A 13,963-nucleotide genomic window follows, 5' to 3' on the forward strand; every position below is an offset into this window, starting at 1 on the left:
TTTATTTGCATTGAACCCAAACTATAAATAAAAAATAAATAAATGGCTGAAAAAATAAACACTGTAAAAGGCAAGAAAGGACTTCAGAGGGCACAGGGCAGGGGTGAGACGTTTCATTGCATGTCTTTTTATGTTGTTTTAGCATTTGAACACTGTGAATGTCTTACAAATTTTTTAAAGTTTTAAATTAAAAAAAAAACTCAGTTTGATTTCTTTTCTTACCTAAGATTTTTTCTTTCAACTCATTTCCCCAATTGCTTATGAATCCAGATTAAACACTCTAGGTTAGGTATACTTGAGATTAAACAGTCTCCATCTCAGTCTTGTAGGTAAAAATCTTTAGGAGGCAAACCGCATGCAGTGGTACACACCTGTAAGCCCAGCAACTTGGGAAGCTGAGGCACGAAGATTGCAAATTTGGGAGGAGTCTTAGCAATTTAGCAAGGCCCTATCTCAAAATAAAAACTAAAAAGGTCTGGGGATGTACCTCAGTGGTAGAGCACTTCTAGGTTCAATCCCCATTATCAGGGAAAATAATTATTTTAGCAGCATAAAAATGCTATTTAAAGTCATGATGTGAATATGACCACCTAAGGATGTAATAAAAGAATATAAATAAAACAATGTAAATAAAAAGAAAAAAGGGTCGAAAAGGAGCCCATTAGAATTCGGGACTACAGGAGGGCTCAGTAAGCAAGCCGGAGAAAGAGCAATCAATCAGTCAGGGATGTGATAAACTGAAGACTGTGGTGTCATAGAGCTGTGAGAAGAAGATATATATTTCAAGAAGTGGGCAATTTTGTGACAAGCTGATTGTGCTGCCAAGAGTCAAATAGGAAAACACCTGCTAGCATCAGCTGACACCTTCTGAGCTCTTTCCATGTACCAAAAGCTGTTCTAAATGCCTTACGTGAATTAACTCTTTGAATCTTCTTAACAACCCTCAGGATACAGAAAGAACCACTGGACTTGGTGACACAGTTCAATGAAAGAGACTTTTCATTCAACAGTAATTGAGAGCTTAATATAAACTCCTAAACAAGGAGATACATAATACAGTCAGATAAGAAAATCAGCAGGCCACAGTGTTCTTTTTTGGCATAAGGAAGTGACAAATACTTGAGGGTGTTAGGTGCAGGACAGGCTGAACTAAGTTGTCTGCAGGGCAGGATGAACACATGTTAGCTGCAGGATAACCCACGCACTCAAACCCTCCTCTGACTGTCCTTTATCACCTGTTTGCGTCAAGTCTGAACACTCGACCCCCACCTGTCTGGTGCAACGGAAACCCACATCTAGCCCCTGCCCCATCTGCCTGAAGGCAGAAGATGACACCACTGTATGATCCAATCACTGTACGCCAACAAGGCAGCTTGCAGACCCAGAGACCCCATTAGATTTGAGCTATAAAAACTCCCTCCTGCCGGGTCCCTCTCTCTTGCTCTTGCTCTGTCTCCCTCTCTTCCTCTTGCTCTTGCTCTTCATCTCTCTTTCTTCTCTCGCTTCTCTCTCTCTCTCTCTCTCTCTCTCTCCCCCCCCCACTCTATTTTTCTCCTCTTTTGCACTGCTGCAATAAAGATCTCTTGGTCACTCCGAATGTTGTGGTCACTTTCCTTTCAGAGGGGAAAAGTGTCCTGGTAGAAGACAAAGAAAGTGAAAGGATCCTGAGGTAAGAGAAAAGAAATGTGGCTGGAAAGCACAAACTATATACAGAGTGGTCAGACATGAAGTCGGGCATGTCTGATCAAGTGCAAGGTCAAGTGAATGGCAGGGGCCAGATCACGTGGGGCCTTGCTAAAGACTTCTGATTACATACTTTATGATATGGGAACCCCCTCTGGAGGGTTGAGAGCAACACAGCTGCATGTAATCCACCTTTCTAAGGAACTCCTGAGACCAATGTAAGTACAGAGCCCAGCTACAGTGGATTTGGCAAGCGATGATGACATTTTAGATGTTAAGAAACAGAGCCCCAGCGGCTTAGGAGGCTGAGGCAGGAGGATCAAAAGTTCAAAGCTAGCCTCAGCAATTTGGCAAGGCCCTAAGCAACCTAGAGAGACCCTGTCTCTAAATAAAAAAATAAAAATAAAAAGGACTTGGGACTTGGCTTGATGGTTAAGCACCCTGGATTCAATCCCCAGCAAAAAAGAAAAAGAAATAGAATCAGAATATAACTCAAAGTTAGGATTTGCTAATGGTTTGGAGGCAGGGTATAAGAAAAAAAATGGGTCAAAGTTTTAGAAACATTAAATTTTGTGTGCCTAATAGATATTCAAAAGCAGGAATACTGAATAGATAATTGGTTAGAAAACTCTGGATTTCAGAGGAGAAACTGAGGCTAGAGATAATCTGTGAAGTTACCAGAATATAATTAAGGTTATGGAACTAATGACATCACCCAGAGAATAAGGAAAGTTCTAGAAGAATCTGAGTGGAATTAGTCATCAGTCATCAGCCCAAAGACTGGGAATTCAGTAAAAGAAACAGAGTCAGGAACAATCCATGAGGTAGGAGAATGGTGGTGCTGGTATCCCAGGAGAGAATCAGAAAGAGTTCTAAGGCAAGGCAGGTGCCAAACGAGGCTGGTGAGGATGAAGAAGAAGTCTTTGGCTCTGGCCAGGCAGAGGTCATTGTGACCTCATTAAAAGTAACTTTAGGAAGCAGAGAGGATGAAAGCTTCATTTAAGCTGGGCACAGAGGCACACAACTGTAGTCCCACTGACTTGGGAGGCTAAGGCAGGTTCAAAGCCAGCCTCAGCAACTTAGGGAGACCTTGCCTCAAAAGAAAAAAATTAAAAGGGCAGGGATATAGCTCACTGGTAAAGTGCCCTTGAATTCAACCCCCAGGACTGGGGAAAAATAATAGAATTTAGAAAGTTTAATTTAAGTGGCCCTCAAGGAAATGGAAAAAGAGGGTGTAGACATAATAACTACAGGCAATTATTTTGAGTAATTTTTTTTCCTATAAAGAAATAGAGTGGTACCTGGAGTGGGTACGTGGAGTTAATGGAAGGGGTGTGTGTTTTTTTTTTTGTGTGTGTGTGTGTGTGTGTTTACCTTTTATTTGGTTTTCTGCCACGTTGGGGATCAAACCCAGCACTAGGTATCTGCTAGGCAAGTGCTTAACCACTAAGCTATATCGCCAGTTCCTGTTTCTTTTCTTTCTTTTAATAGTTATTGTGCTGATGGAAAAAAAGAGAATGTAGTGATGCAGGATAGAAAGGGGCTAATTTTAGAAGCAAAGAACTTAAAGAAGTTAAATAGGACAAGATCCAACATATGGAATGAGGGAATGGCCTATAATAGATGAGAGGACAATTCATCCATGATTAACAGGAGAAAAGGTAGATTATGTGTATAGGTGCTGGTGGTTTAGTAGATTGCAAGGTGAAAAGATATGGTGATTTCTCCTGTTCTCAATGGGTAAAACAACAACAACTGAAAGCCCATTTGAAGTTCAAGGTCATGAATTTAAAGATCAGTCCACATACTGTTTGCCTTTCTCTTGTCTTGGTCTGTTTTATAAGTATAGGCAAGAGTTAAATTTAACCAGGCACAAATGACAGATGAGAGACAGATGAGGGAGTTAAGGACACCTACAAGTGGGTGACTGAGTTGGCAAACCACGGAAGATGAGTAAGGAGAGACAGAAAAATGCAAGGTAGTGATAAAGATTAGTAGAATCAGCTGGGCACCGCACATGCCTGTAATCCCAGAGGCTCCGGAGGCTGAGGCAGGAGGATCGAAAGTTCAAAGCCAGCCTCAGCAACAGCAAGACACTAAGCAACACAGTGAAGCACCATCTCTAAATAAAAGAAAAAATAGGGCTGGGGATATGCCTCAGTGGTCGAGTGCCCCTGAGTTCAATCCCCAGTACTAAAAAAAATGGATTATTAGAATCAATGGGTCATACCTCCAACCATCAATGGGTCAGACCTCCAACCATTGAGCAGGAAAGATAGGACATGGTTAGAGATCAGAGTGCTCATGATAGAGATTCAGGAAATGGAACAGCAATTGACAAGGGATAGAGTGGGGGGTGTCTGAGATGGGGAGAGAAACCAGATCATTCCATGTGAGGATGTCAAGGGATGTTGAGATTTTGGGAGGAGCCAACTGGATCATCCATGGGGTTATTGAATCTCCACATGCAATGGCAGGGGTGGCAGTAAACCAGAGCAGTTTCAGTGAAGTAGAGGAGAAAGAGGCCCAACCAGGTGACAGCTGAGGAGAGAATAAGAGGTGAGGAAATGGAGTCATTGAGCACAGACAACTCTTTTGACAAGTTCTGCAGTGAAGAACAGAAAAATGGTGGTGATGGTGGGGGAGAAAAGGTCTGAGAAAGACATGGGATCAAGAGTTATTTCAAGATAAGAGATTCTACAGTATTTGTGTATGTTCATAGGACAGATTCATTAGAAAGGGACAAAGTAGTTCTGCAGGGAGAGGGGATAACAGTAGGAACAAAGTTCTTCAGGAGACAATAGTGGAATCTAAAGCACAAATAAAGGATTTTGTTTTTCATAAAACAAGGCACAAAGCTGATGTGGTGGCACATGCCTGTAATCTCAGCAGCTCAGGAGGCCAAAACAGGAGGATCACTAGTTTGAGGTCAGCCTCAGCAATTTAGGGAGACACTGTCTCAAAATAAATAAATAAATACAAGAAAAAGGACTGAGATGTTGCTCAGTGGTAAAGCACACTTGGGTTCAATCCCTAGCACCAAAACAAACAACAAACAAAAGGTACACACCTTCCCAGAAAAAAAAAAAAGAAAGAAAAGAAAAAGCAGAATCCACGAATCAGATGTGGGTAAGGCAATAGATTAATGGTAAGAAAATAAGTTCATGATTGATTGCTTCTATTTTCTTGATAAAATTTGAGGCAAAGTCTGTAGCTGGATAAGGGTCAAAGGTGTGAAGGTCACAGGAGATAAAGAAGGTATTTAGTCATCATCTCAGAGACTGGGAAAACTAACCTACTAGGCAAATTGAGTTTGCTAGGAAGTACCACATTACCAGTTGTGATTTGTGGTAATGCAATTAAAATAAAACCATCAGCCTAATTGTACAATTTGTATAGCAAGAGTAACTGCTAGGTGTAGGAAGAAAGCAGATGGATGGCTGGGTTTAACCAGGGTTGAGATTTGGGGCAGAGAAATGGCAGTTAGCAGGAGAGCCAATGGAGTGGCGGAAGAGTTGCAAGAGCAACCTCAATGATGGACCATGGAATTGAGGCTGGGTAAGGAGGAATCAGTGAGAACAGGGGATAAAAACTGGTTAGTCAGCTGGGCATGGGGGTTCACACCTGCTATCCCAATGGCTTGAGAGGCTGAACCAGAAGGATCACAAGTTCAAGGAAGCCTTAGCAATTTAGGAAGATTCTAAGCAACTTCATGAGACTCTGTCTAAAAATATTTATTTGTACCTCTTGCATGCAAATAAAAAGGGCTGGGGATATAGCTCAGTGGTAAATTGTCCCTGGTTTAAATCCCCAGTGTCTCCCTGACCAACCCCAGCAAACAAACAAACAAACAACAACAACAAAAAAAATGGTCAGTCAAGGGACTGGAGGTCCCATATGGATAAGAAAATTATTTGGGGTTGGATCATTAGTGAAAGGTCATGAGTGAACTGATGTAGTCAGAGCAAGGATGGGGTGGGGGATCAGTACTGGGGATTGAACCCAGAGGCCCTCTATCATAGAATCACATCCCCAGCCCTTTTTATTTTATTTTAAACAGAATCTCACTGTTGCTGAGGCTGGCCTCCAATATGCCATCATCCTGCCTCAGCCTTCTGAGATGCTGGGATTATAAGCATGCACAACCAAAGCCAGCTCCTGAGCAAGGATGTTTATCCCAAGTCCCATCAGCCCCAATACCATTTGAACTTGGGGAAGAGTGAAAAGATAGTGGGCACTTAGGTGCACTCTGGGAATATTTGCTCCAAGAATGCCTCCTCACTGGCAGCATGTGCCAAACACTGACAAAAATATCCTGACTTCCAAGGTCCCTACCATTAGTTGGACAGTAACAGAAATGATGTAATCTTAAGTCTTAAGTGCAATAAAGGGGAATGATGGAAGGACAAACCAGAGGGATGCAGTGACTAGCTGCAGAGGAGAATTAAGAAGGGCTTCAATAAGGTAACAGCAGGTCTTCAAGGAGAGCTAAGGGGTCATCAGGTGATAGTGGAGGAAGAAGAGAGTTTGTCATTGCCAAGGTGTCAATACCCCATCAGAGTCCCTTGAAGTGCAGAGAGTGACTGCAGAGAAGTGGGTAGATGACACAAAACACTGCAAATTCTTGCATGCACAACTTGACCCTAGACTTCCAGTTCTAGATGTGCAAGGTCGCAGGGGTGTGGGGAGCAACACCTACCATTCTGGGATGACCCCCGATACCGTGTCGGGCATCTGGTGATCAGAGATGGGGAGAACATCACCGCAGTGTTGTTAAACAGCCTTAACTCCTTGGCCTCGTGGGGCTTGCGGGGCTGGCTGTGCTCCTGGGGGTGCAGGGGTTCACAGGGTTGGAGGGGTTCACGGGCCTTTCGGAGCTTGCGCTGTTCACAGGGCCTAACACATGGCCTAAGGAGCTTGTGAGGTGCACCTGACTCAAGGGTCTCAGAGGATGCGTAGTGTACCTGGGCCCTGGGTGGTGTGCGCTCCTTATAGAGTTTGTGGGGTCCAGAAGTTTGGCCGGACTCAGAGGATTTGGTGGATTCCATGGGCTCAGAGGTTTCTTCGGATTCCTTATACCTGTCGACCTCATCATCCTCCTCATCCTCATCGTCCTCGTCGTCCTCCTCATCCTCGTCGTCTTCATCGTCCTCGTCGTCGTCCTCGTCGTCCTCGTCATCCTCGTCGTCCTTGTCGTCCCCGTCGTCCCCGTCATCCTCGTCGTCCCCCTCATCCCCATCTTGCTGGTCTCGCTGCTTAGCCTCCTCCTTCAGAGCGTCCTGCAAATCGAGAATCCTGAGCACTAAGGGTTTCTGGAAGGCTTCGGAGTTAGAGGACGTTTCTGTCTGCGTCACCTCGGACAACTCGGATGAACCTGAAAACCCTTGGCCCGCCATTGTGTCAGAAACCCTCTCGGGGAGGGTGGCCCAAGCCAAGTTCAAGGTCTTCAGGAGACTGAACTGGGTGGGGGCAGCCCACGCCCCGCCCCGAGGCCGACTTGGCCTCGCCCCTCCCCCCTCCCTACGCGTTGTCCCGTTGTCATGGGGACCTTGGGCCGCCGCCAGAGCATCCAGAGCAATTGTCTGCAGGGACCAGGCAAGATCCCGGAACTGAAGCTCTCTGCACAGCCCTGGGGCAGAACCTGTCAGCTTCCATCTAGTTGCTTTACAACTCAGCAGAGGCAGATCGGCTAGATTTCAGAGGTTCCTCTATATAAAGGCTGGGAGCAGATGCACAAAATTTAGATCCTCAATCACTAAGACAGTTTCTAGTAAATGCACATCAACCGAATAAGGACTGTGGGGAGAGGGCGGCAGCAGTGTGAAGTTTGTTTAACATTTCAGAAAGATTTTTCCATTTTATCTCCACCTGGATTTCTACAAGCTGTCGCAAGGAAACACTGATAGGTTTTAAAATCCTACAACTTGTGTCCCATCTCAGGATATATGATCCATTGAAGTTTGCTACAAATCATTACTTTATCTTGTGAAGAACACAATTGTATCCTCTGTGTGTACATTAATTTGTTATCTCTCTCTCTCTCTCTCTCTCTCTCTCTCTCTCTCTCTCTCTCTCTCTCTCTCTCTCACACACACACACACACACACACACACACCAGGGATTGAACCCAGGGGCACTTAACCACTGAGCCACACCTCTAACCTTTTTTAAAATCTTTGAGAGGGTCTCCATATGCTGCTTAGGGCCTCACTAAATTGCTGAGGCTGGCTTTGAACTTGCTATCCTGCTGCCTCAGCCTTTGAAGCTGTTGAGATTACAGGTGTGTGCCACCGTGCCCAGCAAGTGTGATGTCTTTTAAACCCAGCATACCACCTTATCCCCATATCCAATACATAAGCAACTCCAGTTAACTCTGAAAATACATGTCTTCCACGCATCCCTTTCTCTCCACGTCCAGTCACTGACTTAGTCCACCCCACCCAGTTCGCCTTCTGATTTCTACCTTTGCCCAGCTCCAATCATAACATTCCAAACATTGAGAGAGAGAGGACACACTTGTACTATAAGTGGTCCCACAATCTAGTCGTTGTTCTTTCTAGTCCACTTCAGGTCATTACACCCTTGCTCTGTACATTCTAGTCTCCCTGTTCTTCTCTAGTTTGTCAAACTTTTTTCCATCTCAGCCTTTTCTTACACCTGTTCTGCTGTCTGGAGTTCACTTCTCACCACTCTTCCCATACTGGCTGTTTTCTATGCTGTAATTCTCAGCTTAAATACTACCCACTCAAAGAGTCTTTCTAGCTCTTATTAATTTTTTGTATATATGTACAATTTTATTAGTGAACATAATAAAATATTTTCAATAGCACAGAATTCAGCTGCTAGGATTTTAAAGAGTAAAATTTAATTATTATTGATTTTTATTAGAGTATTATAATTATACGTAGTATTTGGGTTCACTCTGACAAAATTATACATAGCAGAAATTTTATTTCAATCCCCATCCCCCTTTCTTCTCCCTTCATTCCTCCCCCTTTTCTCCCTCCTCTACTGATCTTCGACTTCATTTTTTTAAATTGCAGTTGAACACAAGACCTTTATTTTATTTTTTTTAATAATTTTTTTTATTTTTTAAGATTTTTTTTTGAGACAGAATTTTAATATTTATTTTATCGGCGGACACAACATCTCTGTTTGTATGTGGTGCTGAGGATCGAACCCGGTCCGCACGTGTGCCAGGCGAGCGCGATACCGCTTGAGCCACATCCCCAGCCCCTTGTTTATTTATTTTTATGTGGTGCTGAGGATGGAACCCAGTACCTCGCACATGGTAGGCAAGCGCTCTACCGCTGAACCACAACTCCAGCCCCTAACTCCTTTATTTATTTTTTTAACAATTTTATTTTTATTTATTTTTTATTTTTTTAAGAGAGAGAGAGAGAGAATTTTTAATGCTTATTATTTAGTTTTTGGTGGACACAACATCTTTGTGTGTATGTGGTGCTGAGGATCAAACCCAGACCGCACGCATGCCAGGCGAGCGCGCTACCGCTTGAGCTACCTCCCCAGCCCAACTCCTTTGTTTTTGATTGAGGTTTTCTATATATACATAAGGATGAAATTCCCTCTGGTACATTTATATGTGTACATAGCATAATTTAATACAGTTAAATAAATTCATCCCATATTTCTGTTTCTGTCCTCCCTCTGTCCCTCTCATTCTCCTCTTTCTCCTCCACTGATTTTCCCTTTATCTTTGATATCCACTCCCCTCCCCCCATTGCCTTTCTCCCCTTATTTTGTTCTAGCCTACACACGAAAAACATTCCACCCTTAATTTTCTGAGTCTGATTTATTTCACTTAGCATGATTTTCTTCATTTCTATCCATTTACCTGCACATGCTATTATTTTGTTGTTCTTTATGGTTGAGTAAAACTCCATTGTGTATATATGCCAAATTTTCTTGAACCATTCATCTATTGACAAGCATCTGGGTTGATTCCATAATTTGGCTTTGTGTGAATTGTGCTATTATAAACATTGTAGTGACTGTTATTACTGTAGTATGCTGATTTTAGTTTTTTCAGATAAATACAGAGGAGTAGGATAGCTGGGTCATATGGTGGTTCCATTTCTGGTTTTTTGAGGAAACTTCACACTGCTTTCCAAAGAGGTTGTACTAATTTGCAATTCCACCAACAGTGTATGAGTGTACCTTTTCCTCCTTACCTTTGCCAGCATTTATTATTATTTGTATTCTTGATAACTGCCATTCTGACTGGAATGAGATGAAATCTTAGTGTAGTTTTGATTTGCATTTCCCTGATTGCCAGAGATGTTGAATATTTTTTCATATAATTATTGACCATTTGGGTTTCTTCTTTTGAGAAATTTATTTAGTTCTTTTGCTCATTTATTGATTTTGTTATTTTTCTGGGGGGTTGAGATTTTTGAGTTCGTAATCAAAATCCAGGGTCAGAGGAGTAACTGGCAAATTTTTTTTTCTCATTCCATAGGCTCTCTCTTTACTCTCTGAATTGTTTCCTTTGCTGTTTAATTTGATGGCATCCCACTATTGAGTCTTAGTTTTTATTTCTTGAGCTTTAGTGGTCTTGTTGAGGTAGTTGATGCTTGCACCTATATGATAGAATGTTGACTATGTTTTCTTCTAGAAGTTGCAAGATTTCTGGTCTAATTCCTAAATTTTTGATCCACTTTGACTTTTGTGCAGGGTGAAAGATAGGGTCTAATTTTGTTTTTCTACATATGGATATGCCATTGTCCTATACCTTTTGTTTAAAAGGCTTTCTTTTCTCCAACATATTTTTGGCACTCTTTCAAGTATCAGATGGCTGAAAGTAGGTGGGTTTATATTTGTGTCTTCTATTCTATTGTTCTTCATGTCTATTTTGTTGCCAGTACCATGCTGGTTTTGTTACTACAGCTCTGTAGTATAATTTCAGATCAGATTTTCTGATGCCTTCTGCTTCACTTTTTTAAAAATATTTTTATTTGTAGATTTACACAATACCTTTATTTTGTTTATTTATTTTTTTAATGTGATGCTAGGGATCAAACCCAGTGCCTCACACAGGCTAGGCAAGCACTCTACCATTGAGCCACAACCACAACCCCTGCTTCATTTTTCTTGCTTAGTATTGTTTTGGCTATTCTGGGTCTCTTATTCTTCCAATTGAATTTAAGGATTTTTTTTCTACTTCTGTGAAGAAAGTCTTTGGTATTTTGATGGGGATTGCATTAAACCTGCTTTTGGTAGTATGGCCATTTTGACAATATTAATTCTGCTTATCCAAGAACATGTCCAGCCCATATTATTTTTTAAAGTATTCTAGTACTAAGTACAGTGAATGACTAGAAACAACTGTCATTATTTCTGATATTTTCCTGCCTAGGCTCCCTTCCCTCTCCTTTTGAAAGCAGACCACCTCCTTTCTATGAGAGCATGGATTTCATATGGTTTGAGGGAGCTAATCCTTCTTCCTACTCTGGATCCAGCCAATCTGGCCACAAGAATCTGTTCAGGTATAAAGATGTGACCTCAGCAGAGCCAATCAGTGCCCCTCAATGAGATTTGCTGTCTAGCTGTTGAAAGAGAGTTCATAATATCCTGAGATGGGCTGGGGATGTGGTTCAAGCGGTAGCGCGCTCGCCTGGCATGCGTGCGACCCGGGTTCGATCCCCAGCACCACATACCAACAAAGATGTTGTGTCTGCCGAGAACCAAAAAGTAAATATTAAAAATTCTCTCTCAAAAAAAAAATAAAATAATATCCTGAGATCATGGGCTATATGAATAGTGTAGGCTTGATGTCAACAGCAATCATCTTACTACCTTGGTGAGGGTAACAAGAGTCTAAGTATTAATCCAGGCAGAGGTTAGCAGGACCAAGAGATGGAAAGACATTCTTACTATCTCTGAAGCCTTGAGTCTACTCATGCTCAAGTTTCTCAGTATGATGAGTTTCCCCAAACCACCCTTTCTTTGGGGCACAAAGAAATTTTTTAAAAGAAATTAGGATCTATTTTTTAATACTTTTGTTTTATTTGTTTTTATGTGGTGCTGAGGATCAAACCCAGTGCCTCGCATGTATTAGGCAAGTGCTCTACTATTGAGCTACAACCCTAGCCCCTGGGCACACATAATTTGAGTTCAATTCTCATCCTTTTTCACTGAAAGAGTCTTGGCACTTAGTTGGTACTTAATAAATGTTGACCGTCTGAATAAATGAAAAGGCCAAATCACTTTTTTGATTCAGTAACAAAATCTATGGTTTCTAAGTCAAGAAGACTTAGAAACATCAGATTGTCTTAAGTCCTCCAAAGTATTAAGTGTCTCCTTTTGAGGCCTGATGGGAAGACTACCAGCCAGCAGTCTCTCTGACATCACACCCATCTGTCCTGGATGAGTACTATTTCCATTGAAAACCCCTGTGACATGTACCTGCATTGCTAGCCTGAGAGCATCTCAAGTATAGAGTCCCTGCTTTACTCATTCCCCAGCATCATGCAATGATGATCACATTGGTATTAACAGTTCCCTGAAAGAAAAACTCCAGTTATTTTAGCAACAGCATTTGTTGCCAAAATGCAGAAAATAATATCAGAATGTGAGGGGAAAAAAAAGACCAAACAAGGAAGAACAGACCTATCATCCCTCATCCTGATAAAGCTTTTGGTATCACTTTTGAAAAAGGCATCAAGGAACTATATAGGCCTCTGATCCCCATTAGAATTCACAGGGAAGAAAGAGCATAGAATTCAAGCTCAGGGCTGGAAGTAGTCTACAATGGGCTAGATCCATTTATAGAGAGAAGACCAAGATGATTAAGAGATGTGTCCAGGAGTCCATTCGTAGAAAGCCTCGAGAAAGAAGGGTTTCTGATGATCCTAAATCAATGTGTGGTCCCATTTCCATAGACCAAACAAAAGAAGGTTTGACATTAGACATCTGAGTGGCAGTTGTAATGGGACCAGCACAGTCATTCAGTGTACTCAGGATGCTGCAGCCCTGACTGTGGAGAAGGTAAAGACCTTAAAGTCGCTCACTCCCCTGTTTCGCCTCTCATAGGCAATCATTTTGTATAAACCTGTGTACAAGAATGCCTAAGTTGGGTTACATTCCATTGTAACCTAAAGCTTGATAGAGATGGTTTTGTGCTAACATTGAGAGGCTTAATCATCTTCATCATAGTTGGTTCTTTGGCACAGATTCCAAAAATGTAAAAGGGAGAATTTATATATACCACAATCCACTTTCAAAAATAATTATTTTTTTTAATCAAGGAAAAGCACTATAGTTGAACTTCACATCAAGTCTGTAGGTAAATATCATTATCAGTTTACAAAACATCTTTAGTGGAGAAAGCATATCTATATATAAAAGTGAAATGTCAAGAATTTTAAAAGCAAATCCCTTCAATATTCCTCACCTAGTATGACAGGCTCCTAGAGACAAGCATTTCGTAATTCTTTCTGAAAGTGGTTGATTTCTATTTCTCTGTGGGTTTGAAGGTGCTCACTTTCCTCATTCTACTATCCTATAATTCTATCCCACAATGTTAATGGATCCACTTAAAAGAAAGACATATGGATTTTTACTTGAGAAGAAGAAGCTTGTTAAAATGTTTTAATAGAAACTTAATAGCACTGAAAAACCACAAGTGGGGTGAAAACATTCTAATGTTCACTTTACTTTTGTTGATTAAACATCCTAATTCTAGGGCTGGGGGTGGAGCTAAGTGGAAAAGCATGTGCTTAGCATGTGCAAGGCCCTGGGTAAAAACCACTGGAAAAATAAAAAATCCTAATTCGATCCAAATATGCTGTTTTAAAATATGTTAATTGTACAACCAGAGATATGAAAAGTTGTGCTGTATATGTGTAATAAGAATTGTAATGCATTCCACTGTCATTTATTTTTTAAAAAATCAATAAAATAAAATAAAATATGTTGACTGGGTGTGGCGGTGAATGCCTGGAATCCCAGCAGCTAGAGAGGCTAAGGCAGGAGGATCATAAGTTCAAAGCCAGCCTCAGCAACTTAGTGAGGCCCTAAGTAACTTAATAAGATCCTGTCTCAAAATAAGAAACAAAAAGAACTGGGGCTGTGTCTCAGGGGCTATGCACCCCTGGGTTCAATCCCTGGTACCAAAAAATAAAATAAAATGTTTTTGTTTGGTTAGCTGTTTGCAGTATTAGATTCAATCCAGGAGAATTTTACCACTGAGCTATATCTCTGGCCCTTTTTATTTTTTTATTTTGAGACAGGCTTTTTCTAGGTTTCCCAGGCTGGTCTC

At 41.5% G+C, this 13,963-nt stretch overlaps 1 protein-coding gene across 1 annotated transcript in view; it reads right to left on the reverse strand.

Annotated features, from left to right (window-relative positions):
• Spmap2l (sperm microtubule associated protein 2 like) overlaps positions 1-7,079 on the reverse strand; it is a 64,783-nt gene extending 57,704 nt beyond the window's left edge. Inside the window, exon 1 of the mRNA XM_077803139.1 lies at positions 6,406-7,079. Within this exon, the coding sequence (XP_077659265.1) occupies positions 6,406-7,079 (674 nt within the window). The remainder of the gene's footprint in view (positions 1-6,405) is intronic.
• Positions 7,080-13,963: the final 6,884 nt, after the last annotated feature.

The sequence above is a fragment of the Urocitellus parryii genome, chromosome 10 (genome assembly GCF_045843805.1).
Source record: "Urocitellus parryii isolate mUroPar1 chromosome 10, mUroPar1.hap1, whole genome shotgun sequence".
Classification (NCBI taxonomy): Eukaryota; Metazoa; Chordata; class Mammalia; order Rodentia; family Sciuridae; genus Urocitellus; species Urocitellus parryii.